This window comes from Myotis davidii, unplaced genomic scaffold (genome assembly GCF_000327345.1).
Source record: "Myotis davidii unplaced genomic scaffold, ASM32734v1 scaffold73, whole genome shotgun sequence".
Lineage (NCBI taxonomy): Eukaryota > Metazoa > Chordata > Mammalia > Chiroptera > Vespertilionidae > Myotis > Myotis davidii.
This window is the reverse complement of record NW_006286675.1, coordinates 2,663,344-2,679,972: the sequence shown is the minus strand read 5'-3', so window position 1 is coordinate 2,679,972 and position 16,629 is coordinate 2,663,344. Positions and strand designations below refer to the sequence as shown.

Genomic DNA, 16,629 nt, shown 5'->3' with positions numbered 1-16,629 from the left:
GGTTGCCAGGGCCGGCTGGCTGGCTGAGCCCAGCAAAGATGTAATTTCTTCCCTTCTGGAGAAAGTCACAAAAAGCTAGACCTGTGCTTTTATCCGGCGCCTTTTTTTTTCCCTCCTAGCATAGTGATTTTTGGTTATCGATGATTAGACTGCAGATAACTGAAGGGCGAGATTTACCGCTGATTTCTTTGTGCCCCACCCCCATTATCTCGCAGGGGGCACCAGCAACTTGGTATCATCAGACATGCTGTTTTCGCACATCCACTCAGTAGCTCCAAACCCTCCGCATCTGCTTCCTGTGACTGTTTCATCCATTGGCACACCAGCAGCCCAGGGGTGCCTAGCACTTGGAAGACATTCCTTCAAAAAATGTCTGAATCAGAAAAGGAGCCAGGGTTGGGAATGAATGAACAACAGCAACAGTCTATAGTCCCGCTCTGTCCCCAGTTAAAAAGGGGAAAGTCACAGCTCTAGTGGCTCTGAAACACTTGGACAATCCTACCCTTGAAGAACTTTAAACATCCGACGTTCATGAAAGAACGCGCAGCTGACTCTTCCTCTAGCAGTTGCACGTACTGGTTAAATTGCAGACAACAGACCTGGGTTCAGATGCTAGTGGGACAGCGTCATTCCCACTGAGAGGCGGATGCCCGTTCACCTTACCACCTGCACAGGCCTCAGGCCACTAGGCAGTATGGCTTCTCCTGGCCTGTTTATACAGGGTGCTAACCTTGGCCCACCGCCCTGCACTACACTGCTGTGAGGTCTCTGGAGCTTTCTGGCAACTTCCTAGTGAGAACTTAGGCAAGTTACTTAATTTTTCAAAATCTATGTCTTTGTAGAAATAACCACCCTATTATTAACCGTTCCTATAGTTAATGCAAGGATTACATGAAACCGTATCTAAAGGAGCTAGCATGGGTACTGACACTCAGTAAGTGCATGGGAAATGAGAGCTGTCATATTATCTTTGCTGTTGTCTTACAAATGCAATATGCAGAGCAGCCAGCAACACTTGGGCCCAATTATTTGCCATCCCTGGGGAACAGAAACTCCCTTTGCCTGGCAGAAGGCAAGAACCAAGAATTCCAAACAATTTATTTTCTAAGAATCAATATATTTTCTTCTTTTGAAATAAATACAAACCAGTTTGAAAGGTGGGGAATCTATGGGAAGGAGGGGAGAGGGGACAGGCCCCAGTCTTTTTAGTACCAAATGACTCTGGCGCGACCGGAAACGCAGTTACAAATGAGAATAATTTAAATTCTCCACTAATTACAGTATTTACAAAAGCAGGGGAGGGGGTCACCTAGTGCCCCTCGTCCAGGCTGGACAGACATCAATCCCACTGTTAGGCAGGGCGGATGCCCATTCACCATATCACCTGCACAGGCCTCAGGCCACTAGGCAGTTATGGATTCTCCTGGCATGAGCAGGCAGAGGTGATGGGATGGCCTGTTTTATGCAGTGTCCTAACCTTGGCCCACCACCCTGCACTGCAATGCTGTGAGGTGTCTGGAGCTTTCTGGCCTGTGGGACCTCCCCTCTCTTTGCACAGAGCTACCATGGGCCCTTGGAGTGTTCTGTACAGTCCAGCTGCACTCAGGGCAGGAGGGACCTCCCCCACCCAGCTTCCCCTGAGACTGGCCCCAAGACCAGGAATGAGTCAGTGCAGAGGCCGGTGCCACTCCAGGACAGTGAGCAAAGGGGAGAGAGGTGGCAGGGCACCGTAGATTGGGCTGTGCTGGGCAGTATCAGTCACTATCACTGGTCTCGCTGCTCTGCTCGCCCTGGACCTTGCTGCGGTGTTGCAGAGCCCTATGGTAGGCAATCTGCACTGATTTGCGGATGTTAGACTTGCGGCCCTCTAGCATCTTCTCCTTGTCGAGGTCCTGGTTCACACCCAGAGGAACCAGCTTAGTCCTAGGCAGCCATTGCCTACAAGATGAAGTGAGGATCAATTAAGTCATCTCTGGGAGAGCAATAAGCACCAGCCTTCCTCACTCATTTAAAAACACCTCCTGAGAACGAGGCTCTGGTGGGCACTGGGGTTCCCTGCCCTCAAATAACTGTTCACAGTGATAAAAGAGCCCAGTCAACTGTCACACTGAGCGGTAACCACAAGGTATTTATGGGTGCAAAAAGGAGCCCTGACCTAACCTGAAATAGTACCACAGGCTCCAGGCAGACTTTACTGGTATTAAAAGTCCTCTGCATATAGTTAACAAAAAGATTACATTATGTAAACGAGAGAGAAGAGGGATTCAGAGTCTGACTTTATGCCTGCTTTATCCTAATCTTGTCACCATGGAGGCAGAGGTGGGAAAACTAAGTATAGAAATCACCTCGATCTGCGTGGGGAGCCACTCCCATATTTGTCACAGTCACTGATGGTTCTTTGTTTTCTAGTCACAGCTGTTTGTCAGCTGTGCCCAATCAGTTGCTCAGACTTTTTCTTAAAGGCCTAAGTCCCTCCCCCACAAATTGGTGACAGCCCAGCCTGTCTGTTGCTGGAATTTCCTCACAGTCTGCCCCCATTTCCAGGGTTGTATTTGTGGCTGTGAGTCACCACATGCTCCCCTCCTCCCTTACCAGGTTCGCTTGTTGTCAAAGAAGAGGACGAGGTAGAGATGCTCTCGGGCTTCCTGGGTCATCTGCTCCCCAAGTTTCAGCACCTCTAGTGGGGGCACAGGAATGGGAACCCCATGGTGGAACATACCTTCCCGGGGCATCTTTGGATCAATGATCTGAAGGAATAGTAAGACCTTGGTTTGGTTCAGTCCCCTCTTCCCCAAGGCTTACTCTACCTAGGAATTTGGAGACTCCTTTGAAGTAGAGACAAGGAAAGATTATCATGCTACTGCAATGCTGACCTTCTTCCTATGCTGAATTACTTCAGAGCCCAAGGGGTCATGGGAAGGAAAAGGGAAAGCTGGAGAAACTAATCAGGGACCTCTAACTCTACCTGCCAAAGACCCTTGTACTCTGCAGCTCAGCAGAGAGTAGAAAAAGTCTACTAATTTTAAGTCTGCGTTCTGGGGTTGACAGGCAAGGGATATGACAAAAAAAAGAAGCCTACCAGAGCTGGGTACGATGGATACCCTCGGCATTTGGCCCATACAAGGTCCAGAGCATCCAGCGGGGAGTCCTCATCCTCTGACAGCCAGCCAGCTCCCCGGCCCAGACTCTTCCTTACCACTTCACAGGAATGGGAGAGAGGGGGCAGATCAGCAGACAGGGGGCTGGTAAGGCCCGGACACTGGGGCCCCAGCATCCCTGGCCTTGGGCGAGGGTACTTACTGCTGTGGCCCACGCCGCGGCCAGTACCCACGGAGTAGGCCTCATTCTCAGTGCCTGAGGTATCTTCACTGCTGTCCTCTGGGAATGTGCCCCGAGAGAAGGAGGGCTTGCCCCTGCCTTGTTTTGAGGGTGTTGTGCTGTAGACAAAACAAAGGGAGCTCAGCTCAAAGAGTGGAGAATGGCATGGTGGGTGTCCTTTCTTCTTTAAACCCCCAGCGTCTAAGATTTTTGGAAAGCAGAAACTACTTAAAGATTTTCAAATCCAAATGCTCTCAGTGGCTTGGCAGTGATTTGACTGATGTGGGCTGGGTTTAGCAGTGGTGATGATGAATGTATACCCTGTCTAAAAGCAATACTGGCCAGATTTGCCAGACCTAGTTTTTAAAAAGAACACAGAAACTGGGAATTTTATGTGGTACTTCTGAATTCATTTTTAAAAACACACCATGCTGGCCAAACAAAATATGTCTGTAAGCCAAATCCAGGCCACAAAGCAAGAGTTTATGCCCTCTGCTCTAAAACATCAGCTGAACCCTGTATGGTTCCCTCCAATCCATTATGGTGCTACGCTCATCTATTTCATTTATTTTGCAGAGAACCTTGGATTTGAGCCATCTTAATCTAGGCTGAGATGGCTGCCACCCCACTTCCCATAGGGAAATCCAGAAGGGCATCCCAGAGGCAGGCCTTGATCTGGAGGGCTGGTACCTGGTCCGATCTGAGGCAGCACTGCTGCTGCTACTGCTGCTGGACTCAGAGTCTGAGCTGCTCCGGGGAAGGCTGCAGTCATTACGATATACCAAGAAACTCTTCTTGACTGGCTGGTTTCCACTGCTGAAGCCATTGGCTGGTAAGTCTTGGTTGGGGGGGAAGGGGAGGAGGGAAGGAATCGGTCAGGAAGATGTAGATCAGAGATGACATGGGGGTAAGAGGTACTTAAGAGCCTTGGCTACCCTTTCTGTGCTGGAATATTCCTCCAACCTTGGCCAGCAGAGCTAGCTCTGGGTGGTGTCCACCACAGCTGGCCACAGCCCTGCCCCACCCCTTACACTTCCCTCAGCAGTTATAGACCTTAGGACACAAATGGCTTAAAGGGCAGGAGATCACCAAGGAGGATGAGAAGAGAAAAGGTGAAGTGATACAATGGAGAGGGGCTTGGATGGGAATCTAGCTGGATCAGTGTCTTTGGGTTTCAGTTTCCCAGTCTGTAAAATGAGGGGATTGAATTAAATGATTCCTACGGGCCCTTCTAGCTCTGAGATATTATGGGAAAATGAAGGGATAGGTGGAAGTTATGTTGGGAAAGATGGTAGCTTTGCTCACTCTCTTGGGGTACTGGGTGGTGAGGCTCACCCATTGGGGGGTCTTCTGTGGATTTATCACTGTCGCTGTCTGAGCTCGAACTGGGCCGGGGGCTCCTACCCCGCTTGCGCTGACGCAGGGAGCCCATGATGGGAAGCTGAGGGGGCCCCACAGGACTGCCTCCGTGGCTGGGGGTCATCTGGCTCTCCCGGTTTTTGGGGGGCCGGCCCGGCCTCTTGGGCGGTCCAGCTGTCTTCGGGTTCTTTTTGGAGAACAGAACTGAGGTTCTCCTGCCCACCTCATGTGCGGGGGTTGAGGACATGTTGGGACCCAGGCCTGGAGCAGAGAAAGAGAGAAGGAAAGTTGGTGAGGGGCCTGATGTGGGAAGGGCAGATGTCATCCAGGGTATGCCCTGGGTGTATAAGTCCAATACTCCAGCTATTGTTGGGGAAATGATTTGAGGGTCATGGAATTGGGAACAGTGTCTCTTATACAAATAGCCAGAGATACAGCTAAGAGGCCCCTGATTGGGGAATGAGGGAGAAAGTACAGCTAGCTGTGCAGGAAAGACCTCTGCCTTGGGGATGGCAGGGGCTGAGTGTGTGCTGCAGAGTCAAAGTCTAATTTGCTTTGGGGTCCACCTTGTTATGGGGTTCAGACCTTTGCTTGTCTCCTGGCTGCTGCTCTCCTCAGCGGCACTGTCTGTCTGCGCATCCTTGTCACAGGCTGCTGGGTGAGGTGTCAGGCTGCCCCGGCTGGAAGGGCCATGGCGCTCAGGCCCATCCCTTCCAGTTTCCCGCTGGTGGGCAAGCTTCCGCCGAAGCGCTGTCATCTCTTTCTTGATCATCTTTGCGCGCCGTGAGCGGCCCACACTCTGCTTGCTGGAATTCACTTCATCCAACCGTTCCAGCAACAACTTCAGCTGCTCTTCCACTGGCAGGTGCTTCTGGTTCTCCAACAGGACCAGCCGCTCCTCCTCTGCTGCTAGGAGTGGGGATAGGGGGAAAAGGTCAGATTCAGAGCAGCTCTTTGGCCCCCTTAAATCTGGACAGGCAGTAAGAAACCCACTCTTGCCCGGTCGGTGTCACTAGACGGTTCAATCAGGAGGTCACGGTTCCATTCCTGGTTAGGGCACATGCCTGGTGTGGGCTCAGTCCCCAGTGTGAGGCCTGCAGGAGGCAGCCGATCAATGATTCTCTCATCATTGATGTTTCTCTCTCTCTCTACCTCTCCCTTTCTCTCTGAAATCAATAAAAATATATTAATAAAAAGAAAAGAGCCCTAGGCTTGACTCAGTGGATATTAGCCTATGGACTGGAGTCCCAGGTTCGACTCCAGCCAAGGGCACATGCCTGGGTTGCGGGCTCGATCCCCGGTGGGGGGCGTGCAGGAGGCAGCCGATCAGTGTTTCTCATCATTGATGTTTCTATCTCTCTCTCATTCTCCCTTCCTCTCTGAAATCAATAAAGAAATATATTTAAAAAAGAAAAGAAAAAGAAACCCTTCTCCCTTCAGCTGCTCATCAGGAACAGCCATAAAATAGCAGAACCAAGATGTGAACTGACAGGCATTGCTATCCATTCACCAGCCTGGCTTCCTGGGGATAGCTTGTCACTGCTCAGCCTAAGTGCTTCCCACCTACACTGCCTGCTCCCAGGAGGGGACTTTTGGAAAGCTGTTCATCCCTAGCATTGGCCTCTTATGTGTATGTGACTCATCACCCACCATCTTCAGTGTGGTGTGGGGCCTCGTCTCCAGCCAGGTTGTGGGGGATATGCATGCCCGTCTCAAAGTCAATGCCCATTTTTTCTGCCTGGCGCCGGGCCTGGCGGAGCACAGCACCACCCTGCTCACGGAGCCGCACCGCTGCCCGGTAGAAGATGGTGTCCTTGGCGTTATACTTGAGGCAGTTGCTGACGATGAGGTTGAAGTCCTCCTCAAAATCATCAAAGTTCAGGTAGCGATAAGCCTCCAAGTTCTGCTTCATGGTGAAAAAATCCATGGGCTTTTTTATGTGGTCTAGGTAGTCAGGTACCTGGGAGAACAGGGTAGGTATAGCTAAGTGGAGATATGCTTCTCATTCCCCCTGAACCCCTGCCCCTAGTACTACCCCTTGAAATGCATCCAGTAACCTCCTCCCACCAGTTAGAGGTAGGCGTATAGCTCAGGGGAAAAGAGAGCTGGATTCAGTCTTGACTTTACCAGTCACAAGCTGTGTGATCTTGGCAAGTCTCTTAACCTCTCTGGACCTTCTTTTCCTGGCCTGGAAAAGTGATAAAATTACTGCCAAATTCACCTCCTACAGCCGTATGAGGCTTCAACAAGAAAATAGCTAAGGGAGTCCTCTGGAAGTAATACGAGCTTGCCTTCCTACAGCTCTTTTTTGCTTATCATTAAGACTTATAAGGAGGCTGCTGCCTTAGGTCTCTCATTTTATACCTTTTAGAAAGAAGAGTCTGCCAATCAGAACCTAAGGCTTCAGAGCTGGTTCTTTAGGTGCTGAGCCTTCTAAAGTCTCCGTTCTAGGGGTCAGCACCCAGAAAGTGTCTTCCTGCCCTGTGATTATTCATTTGGCAGACTCAGTCCCTGCCTCTGGGGAGTGCAGATTGCCTCCCATTCTGGGCACTTGTATGAAAGGGACAAGACAGAGTCTAGGTGATGCATGTGGTTCCAGTTCATCCTGGAGCCCCAAAGCCACCAACCCCCTCTCTTCAAGGTCCCCTCCTAGTCCCTGGCCCAGACCTGCAGCAGGGGTCCAACTGTGAGAGGAACAGAAAGAAGGTGGAGTGAGGGGAAGGGATTCTTACTTCGTCCAATTCGGTTACCTCAGACAGAGGGACCGGCTCGCTGAAGATGTTGCCTGTGTCCTTCTCTTGGAGCTGCTCCAAGGTTTTGCGAAGGAGGATGAGAAAAGGGGTCAGCTGCATCTCCATGGCAATCTGCTGGACCTTGATCTGACACACATAAAGGCCCAATCAGCCAGGCCCAGGCCAGTCCCTTGGTAGAGGTCTGAGGAGATGGTCAAAGCTGGTTTGGGAATTCGCCTTCCTTCCCACCCCCAACAGCTGGATGTACTCACTCAGGTCTATGTTCTACAACGCCCCACCCAATGAAACTCCCCAACTACTCTGGCCTTTCCCTTCCTTGATTTAACTTACAGCACTAGCTACCTGTATCACATAATTAAGAGTTCCATTCATTCTCTCCTCTGACATTCTGTTTCTGGTGAGCCAGAGAGCACACTGAGCATCAACCCTATTACTTGCTGGCTAGACAACACATGCTTTTTCTTCTCTCACATATGTTTTCTCCTCTGGAAAACAGAGCTGGCCCAGGAGCACTCACCGTCTCCCTTTTGAGTTTTTCCCGCTTGCGAATCAGCTCTACCAGCAGCCGAGCTCTCTCTAGGTCATGCCGGAGCCGCTGCCAGGACTTGAGCTGTTCTTTGAGGGCCCAGTTCTTATCCTCAGAATCTCTCTGTAGAAGCAAAAAGGGAGTCAGAAGATGATGAGGGAGTCAGAGGAAAGGGCAGAGGAGAGGATAGCCCAGAAAACTGGGACTAAGGGCAGGTAAAGCCAAAGGAGGGGGCACAGGAACTTACTGGCAGGTGTGCCTGCTCAAGTGGGAGCTCCTCAACCTAGGTGTCCCCTGTGCCAATGCTTGGTGTACACTTGTTGAGTAAATGAATAAACACATAGGAACAGTACCCTTCTACAAGTGGATAATTTGTAAGAATTTCTTCCTGGTTCTCCCTCCAGGAAGCATGCCCCTGCCATTCCCTTCCATCCCCCTTCTCAAGAAAAAAAATTTCTTCCTGAGCCTGGTTTGAAGGCTAGCTTAAAAAAGGGAACAGTCTAAGCTCTCAGACACTGGATGATATAGTTAAAAATCTTTTTATATATATATTATTGATTTCAGAGAGAAAGGGAGTGGGATAGAGAGATAGAAATATCAATGATGAAAGAGAATCACTGATTGGCTGCTTCCTGCACGCCCCCTACTGGGACTCAAGCCCGCAACCTACGCATGTGCCCTTGATTGGAATCGAACCTGGGACCCTTCAGTCCCGAGGCCGATGCTCAATCTACTGATCCAAACTGGTTAGGACATATAGTTACAAATCTTGACCCTTATCCCCTGGTATTAGTTCCCAGAGCCCACAGGAAATATGACACAGTACCCCAACTTGGTCACAGTTCCTCTGAGACTGCAAATGTGTCTGCAGGCGACGTAACAGCGGGACCCCGTTCCGTGACTGCCGCTTCAGTGTCCAGTAGCTGTGCAGCCTCTGCATGAACTGGCTCTTCCTTTGGATTGTTAGGCGGTTGGTAATTTTACTGAGCCTAGGAAGCAGGATAACAAATTTTCTTACGTAAAACAAGGGTGTCTAGCTAGTCTATTGTCAAAAAGTTTGTGACACCGGGCTTAAGGCAAAGAGCAAACAGTGCCATCAATGGCACCTCAGCAGACAGGAAGCCAAGCTCCCAGCACTAATCCAGATCCCTAACCCTGCCCTGTTCCCTAGGGGGTCAGAGAGTTTGGCTCCTAAGATTGCTCTATTTGACCCTGGGATACTCAACTCACACTGAGCGTTACAAGGTACAGTATAGGAAATTGACTAGGTAAAGTAAGAGTTAAAAATAACTGATCACAGCCCTCATTTGGATTCACAGTGGCAGTAATTACTCTGTGACTCCTTAAGCATTTCCTTCCCACCTTTTCATTCTAGTTCTCCTTTCAGAGTCAGACTATTTCTTCTTCTGTGGCTGGTAGCTATTACATTCTGTTTCTTCCTAACTTAAACCACACTATCAAAGTGAAGGGCAGTTTAAAATATATGTTAGGTTTGCCAGATAAAACTGGGAAGTTTCTGGCTCCTAATGTAAGAGTCAGGTGACTCGCTATAGCTAATCTCATTTGGATTTTTTTTTTAAACTTCTACATAGCTCCTGATAGGAAGAAGATAACCCAACCCTGTCACTTCACTCAGGGGGCTATCAGTCTCCAGGAGGGTTTGTTCTTCCCAACCTGTCCAATGCTCCCTACATACCTGTGTGGTGGGATGCAGGGCACTGAAACCACAGGTGCTGCTGCCCTCTTCTCTGCCAGGATCTTTCGTGCCTTTTTCATCTTGATCCGGGACTTGGCCTTGGCCTTTTTGACCTTCTCTGAACTCCAACTCTTACCCTCCTCCTCCTCCTCATCCTCCTCCTCCTCACCCTCACTGTGGGACAGGGCAGGCAGGCGGCGAGCCGAACCTGGGGGTGTATGGATGTCACAGTAGGCTGTTTTGCGGACACTGAAGGAGGTGCCATTGGCACCTGTCTCCCGCACAGGCTCCATCTTCATGTAAAGGCCGGCCTGCTGGGCACATGTCACGTGGAAGGCTGTGTAGCAGTTGGCTTTGTGGCACTGAATGCAGGCCCCTGAGCCCCGCTGTTTGCAAATGTAGCAGGTGAGTTTCCAGCGAGCTGGCGGGATGTGCTCGATGCTGTCGATTGGCTCCAGGAAGACTGTGTTGGCAAAGCAGACCTCAGGGATCCACAGGGCACACACCACGTGGGCCCAGCGCCCATCATCTGTCTGCTTAAAGGCACCACCCTTATTGGGGCACAGGGCACAGTCCACAGCACGTGAGGGTGATTGTAGACAGCGGCGGCACAGCCACTGGCCCTCAGGGATATAGGGGACGCCATAGCACTCCTGGTGCACAGCCAGGTTGCACATGTCACAAAAGAGGATGACATTGCTGTTCTGGCATTCACCATCATTGCAGATACAGCACACAGCATCCTCATCCACTAGTGCATTGGGGTCGCCTTTATTGTGGCTCTCAAAGTAGGACTCCTTCTCCAGCCGGTCCATTAAGTACTCAAAGATCTCCTGCGGGATGGGACTCACACCCTCCGTCTTCCGTCGTTCGTTCATGATATCCAGCCAGATGTAGTCCTCTTCATCCATGTCATACTCTACCTCCTCATCCAGCTCCTCTGCTGACTTCTCAATGTACCTGCAGTGCACACAGGCAGCTCAGCATCATATAGTTGAGTTTTTCCTCCCTTAAAGACAGTGTGTTACATTTGCCAAATATTTACTCTAGGCCAGGCCTGTACCTTCACATATGTTGTCTCATACCATCCTTACCTTAACCCCAAGCACTATAGGTCCTGTAATCATTCCTGTTTTGCAGAAAAGGAAGCATAGTTTTGAGGTTACTGCACCTGCCCTAGCTCTCTTGTGAGAAAGTGGTAAAGCTGGGAAGTGGCATTAGGTCTGCCAACTCCAAACCTCATGTCCTACCTGCTACACAGCCTCCCTTGGGGTGCAGAGGCTCAATCAGATTCCTAAAGGGAAGAAAAATGGGGCAGCTAGGACCCATCTGGATGATAGTACAAAGAAGGAAGTTCCTCAGGTGTCACTTGCAAATTATATGTAAGTTGTTTTAGCACCAGCTGGCAGTGTCCTGAATGGAGCTGCTGTGGGTCTTGTCAGCTGTTGCCAGCAGCAGCTCAGGGCTCCCTCAAACTATAGGTACTGTCTTTGTTCTCTGGATAGCATTGGGAGATAACAATCAGAATAGTTAAGATAGACTATGAGCCAGGTATTGTGCTAAATTACCACATTTATTTTCACCACAGCCATAGGGTCAATGTTCTTATTGCCCTTACTTTGCAGAAGAGGAAATTCAAGCTTTGAGAAGTTAATTAATTGCCCAACACAGAAAGGTCACACAACCAGGAAGTGGCAAAGCTAGGATTCAGACTCCACCCTGGGGCACTCACTGGGCTCCCCACACCCTTACCATGTTCTGGATCACCTAGACTCTAGTATTGTAAAGCTATCGGGAGCTACAACAGGATGAATGGGGCGTTGGCTTCTAACAAACCTTAATTTAAATCCTGGCTCTGAAAAAAATAAAAATAAAAATCTGGCTCTGCTACTTTGTTACCTTCAGGGCATCACTGCTCTTTTCTGAACCTGTTTTATTGATGATAGAATTAAGATAATAATAATTACTCCCAAAGATGCTGTCAGGATTAAATGGAATTACAAAATTAAATGGGCTAAATCAAGTGGCACACAGCAAGCTGCACCTCTTCTCTCCACAAGGGAAATGGGGCTCTGGTGCTAGAGCAGGCCAGGCAAACAGGCTCTGGAGCCATGTTATTTTACTTTTAAAAATATATTTTTATTGATTTCAGGGAGGAAGAAAGGAGCGGGGGGGGGGCGGGGGACAGAAACATCAATGAGAGAAGCAGCATTGATCAGCTGCCTCTTGCATAACCCCCACTGGGGATCAATCTGGGCATGGGCCCTGACCAGGAATCAAACTGTGACCTCCTGGTTCATAGGTCAACACTCAACCACCGAACCATGCCGGCCGGGCTGGAGCCATCTTTATATGATAGCAGGCAAGTAAGCTAGCCTCCCTGGGCCTAGGTTTCTTCATCTTAAAGTGGTGATGTTAATATGGACTTATTTCATATAGCTATTGTAAGCATTAAGTGAGTTAATACAAGTAAAGTACATAGGAACAGTACCTGTCATGCAGTAAGTACTCAATAAATGCTAGGTTTATCATTAGCTTTTGTATAACCCTGACCAACCACCTTGCTTCGATTATAGCTGTTTATGTGTTGAACTTCTCCATAGGATAGAGGCAAGAACCATGTTTGATTTACCACACAGAAACAGGTTCCCAGTGTTGTTCATTTGAAAGGTATTTTGGGGGTGGAAGGGAAGAGAGAGAATTAAATGCTATGTCTATAGGAAGCAACTTATTCCTTAGCCCTTACCTCTTCCCAAAGGTGACTACAATGCCCTCATCCTTGAAAAAGGGTGTGGCTCAGAGATAGTGTGAACCATATGGTCCCTTCCAGACCTTGAAAACAGCTCCAAAACTTTCCTCTGCCAAGACATTACCTGATGGTGCATAACACACTTCCACAGTGCACCCAGATTACAGGCTACAGCGCAGATAAGGTAGGTTGCATGTCATGTAGAATTCCTGGCTCACCAGCTGACACTCCACCCTCCTACTCCCCCTCAAGAAAGCACTCAGATGCAAGCAAGAGAAAGTGGTGTTATTAGATTATCTCAATTCTTCCCAAATTTACATGGAAAGCAAATAATTTCCCAAACTAGGGCCGTTTTGCTGACAACAGTAATAAATTACATGCAACATACCTCCCTCCAACTGATAGAGAACAGACCTGATCCCCAGGAGGAAAAAGTGAATCTGCCCTGGAGAACAGACCTGATCCCCAGGAGGTAAGAGTGGAAGGAGGAAGAAAAGGAGCAGAATGAGCTGGGCTAAGCTGCCTATCAGAGCAAAGAGCGCCATTAGGAGGGAGCCATTAGGAGGGAGGGCAGGCCCTGAGGGGCCTCTGTGCTGGGGATGGACATGACAGTCTAACACAAAAGAGATAGTGGAAAGTCAGAAGGAGGTGAAGCTGGGCTGGATAGAAAGGAAGGAGACTGGCTAACACAAGAACAGGTGAGAGAAAAAAGTGACACACTGAGCCAAATTACTTGGGTTCCTACAGATTTGCTTTTATGAGATTTGCCTTTTATGACATTAGTATATCATCATATGAATGGCACTTTTGGTAAAAACTTTTTCATATAAAAACCTTTATAAATCCTTCTCAGAAATCAGGCCTTCTGATTAGTTGACACCAAAGATTGCTCCTTAACTAACTCATCAGAATGCCTTTTTTTGCCTTGGATGCCTACTCTTAGAGGTAACTTTTACACTTGGGTTTTGTACCGTCCTTCAGCTAGGCTTTCTGTATATAATTTTATGACCACATTGCCCCACCCCTTCATTTTTACAAGGAATTTAGCCTATGCCTGTGACTTTATGAAGAGCCACTGTGAAAAAAACAAGAGAGCCACTGTGACAAACTTTTGGAAGGAAGTGGGGTACCAAGAGCTAAATAAAAAGGCCATTGGAGGATTACAAAATATAGTTGATGGAAATACCGCTTAGGCATGCTAAAGGATGGGCATGCTAAATAACAGAACAATGGGAAAATTACCCCTGCAGATTTACAAATTGCTTTAGGACCTTATGAAATCAGTGTCCCAGTCTTTTACCTTTAAGCCAGCAGAGGCATATTAAACCAGCTTTACAGATGGGGTCACTAGAATACCAGAGCCAGATGCCCTTCCCAAAGTCACACAGTGAGGGAATGGAGAGGCTCAGGAACCAGAGAAGGGATCCTCCAATGCAGTGGAAATAGTGCAGCTTTGGCGTCAAAAGAACCTGGGTTTGAATGCTGGTTCAGCTACCTACAGGCCTTTGACTTTTGGTAAGTCTAGCCCCCTTTCTGTAGTTTCCTCATCTGTGGAATGAGAACAATACCTACCTAAGTGGGTTATGAGAATAACATGAAGGAGTAGTTATAGTAAGTGCCACCATCATTAGCTGGAGTACTGTTCCTCTTACTGCCCTGAGTGTGCTCCTGCTATCCTTTATCCCTGCTATTCTCCTGTCTGCTGCCTGTCACTGCTCTCCGGCTCCTGAGCCCTGCTTGACCAGTGTTCCAGAGTTAGGAGGCAGAGGTGGCCTTACCGGTAATAGGAAGTTGGCCGGGGTGGGGCATCAGGGGTGTCTTGCTCCAGCTCCCGGTATACAACCTCTGGCAACTTGGGAGTGGTGCTGGCAGAAGCATTATGGTGGTGGTGATGGTTGGAATCCTTGCGCTTCTCCTTGTTCTTATGCTTGCCTGACTTGGGAGTCACAGCTGGCGTCTCAGTGTTCTCTTTGTTGCTGCCATTCTCAGGGGCCTCCTCGGGGGCCTCATCATCCTCTGACACCACATCTAGATTGTCAAAGATGCTGATGCGATGGACGCGGCCATGCAGGTCTACCTCCACCATGCGCTGGGCCTGTGCATAGCTCATCACCTCACGGCTGGGTGACTGTGATACCTCTGAGGGGCTGGGTGACTGCTTGTTGGCTGGGCGTGACTGGCGCCCCTTCTTCTTGTGCTTACGGAGAGGAGTCTGCTGCGGGGGTGGTGGGTTGTCGTGGTCATAATGGTACAGGTGGTACTCAATACCACTGTAACTCTTGTAGACCTTGCGGCAAGTCTCCACGGGGCACTCATATGGTGGCTTAGTTGCCCGCAAGTTGTGGCAGAAAGTCTTCACGTCAAAGTCCACCCCCATGCTGTCACATCTAGAATTTACAGATAAGTTAGCATAGGCCTGGGGAAGAGTTTATGACCACTCCCCCCACTCCCTCCAGCCCTTCCTCTCTTCAAGGATCCTGGCCAGCCCACCTCTACAGCATATGCAAATACCATCTTCTCCACATCATGGCCACAGTATGGGCCTCATCACCTCTTGCCTGGTTATTCTGCCCTATGCCTCAACTCTTCTAGCCTAATATTGCATAATGTGGCCAGAGTGATGTTTTTACCAAGTAGCAACAGTCATTTCAATCTATGATTAAAAGCTTTCTGATGTTCCCTACTTACTTCAGGATAATATCCAAATTCCCTATGTTGACATTCAAGTGCTCCTTTCATTGTTTGGCCCTAGTCCTCCTTTCCAGACTCTTCTTTTCACCAGTTGCAGCTGTGTTTCTGTCTATCCAAGGCAACTTGCCATTTCCTGAAAGTTATAACCTCTCCTTCCTGCAAGACGATCTCTATTGGAATGCCTTCCATCCTTTCTGATTGGTGAGCTCCTACTCATTCTTCAAAACCCAGATTAAATGTCACTTCTGTTATGTCTTTGTCTCTCCTATGGGGAACTCTGCTTTCATAGCATTCCATTTTCACCTCTTTGTCTCCTCCCACTAGACTGGGAGCTAGGCACTGCAGACACCAGAGCCTACCCACCTTTATATCCCCAGTACTTGGAATGCAGTGGACATTCAGTTTTTGGCAAATGAATGAATAACTTGTTGAATGAATAGAGGAATGAGGGATCAGCAGATTTGGAGCTGAGAGAGATGGATGAAGGCTAGTGTTAGCCCATGTAGTAGTTGCAATAGGTAGCAATGATTTAGTCCTGGTATCCAGCAGAATCACTGGATTATAGAAAGAATTAGTTCATTTCTGAGGTCTTTAGGGGCCTGGCCCTGGCAGCTGTACCAAGTCCTAAGGGTACAAACAGGAACAAGACAATCCAGGCACACTCAACTCCATGCTGGTCCTCAGGGCCCTCCCATTCTCCTCTCCAGTGTTCCTGGGTGAATGGAGACAGCAGATGGCACCAGCCCCCAGGAAGCCCAGCTTAGTCAGAGACTGCCCCAGTTTCTCCAGGCTTAGTTGAGTTTAACAATTCAGCTAGGGGCTTGGCACCATTCCAGGTAGTGCCACCCTGAGCTCCCTGACAAACAAGGACCCCTCTAGGCCTCTATTCTCCTGCAACTTAACCAAGCAAGTGGGCTGCTTCAGCCTCTCTTTGTCAAAGCACCCAACTTCCATGTCAGTAAAACTATTAGTTAAACTCCAGCTCCCTTCTACTTCCTACCTGCTTCTGTGTCTTTAAATACAGGCCAATTAGAAGCACAAATAAGCTCTCCTCTTTCAGTGATGGGTCCCTGGTGAACACTGCAGCTCTGCTGCCCTGGCTCCCCAGCTTCCGAAGTAGCACAGAGACCCGGGCTGATGTCCCGCTGGGAGTCAGTGGCAGAGGCACAGGGGAGAGAGCCAAAAACTTAGATCTGAAAGGCTCTGGGCCCAGGGGGGTGGCGGCGTAACTCAGGGGGCTAGAGGAAGTTGGGGGCGGGAGCCGAAAGGTTCAGGCCCAGCCCAGGCGGTGCCCGCAGCCCTACCCGGATGAGGCGAGGTTTCTCTTTTGTCGAAGTGTAACAAGTTAAACAACGCTCCCCTCCTGAAGTTGACCCTGGTAGCCACGAAGGATACACTGTTGCCCGGGATTCCCGCTGGGAGCGAAGGCACTGTCAGCTCTCCCGCCTGGAGGGGGGTGGAGCGGCCCGAGGGGCACCTGGGCAGGACTGCTCAGTGCGCGCCCCACAAAAGTACTCAACTCCTTCCCCGCTAGCCA

The 16,629-nt window shown here is 49.4% G+C and overlaps 1 protein-coding gene across 10 annotated transcripts; it reads right to left on the bottom strand.

Moving 5' to 3' along the window:
- Positions 1-1,081: 1,081 nt before the first annotated feature.
- On the bottom strand, positions 1,082-14,823 carry BRPF1 (bromodomain and PHD finger containing 1). Of its 10 annotated transcripts, none has more exons than XM_006758235.2 (13): positions 14,180-14,823; positions 9,653-10,612; positions 8,783-8,945; positions 7,948-8,079; positions 7,410-7,556; positions 6,328-6,637; positions 5,263-5,586; positions 4,654-4,938; positions 4,009-4,156; positions 3,301-3,437; positions 3,080-3,198; positions 2,593-2,747; positions 1,082-1,938 (listed from the first exon to the last, which is right to left on the bottom strand). In XM_006758235.2, exons 1-13 carry the CDS (start codon positions 14,776-14,778, stop codon positions 1,755-1,757), a joined length of 3,663 nt encoding a protein of 1,220 aa, XP_006758298.1. In that variant the 5' UTR covers positions 14,779-14,823; the 3' UTR covers positions 1,082-1,754. The 10 variants fall into 10 exon arrangements, with proteins under 10 accessions (XP_006758298.1, XP_006758299.1, XP_006758300.1 ...); XM_006758236.2 differs by having other exon boundaries at positions 5,263-5,583; XM_006758237.2 differs by having other exon boundaries at positions 7,428-7,556.
- Positions 14,824-16,629: the final 1,806 nt, after the last annotated feature.

Excerpts from the sequence above, each read along its gene's own strand:
- BRPF1 (XM_006758232.2), bottom strand. The coding sequence starts at position 14,778 with ATGGGGGTGGACTTTGACGTGAAGACTTTCTGCCACAACTTGCGGGCA. Across the intron at positions 4,939-5,262 it reads CAGCCAGGAGACAAGCAAAG|GCCTGGGTCCCAACATGTCC; the intron begins GTCTGAACCCCA and ends TCTCTGCTCCAG. Across the intron at positions 4,157-4,653 it reads CACAGAAGACCCCCCAATGG|ACTTACCAGCCAATGGCTTC; the intron begins GTGAGCCTCACC and ends CCCCCAACCAAG.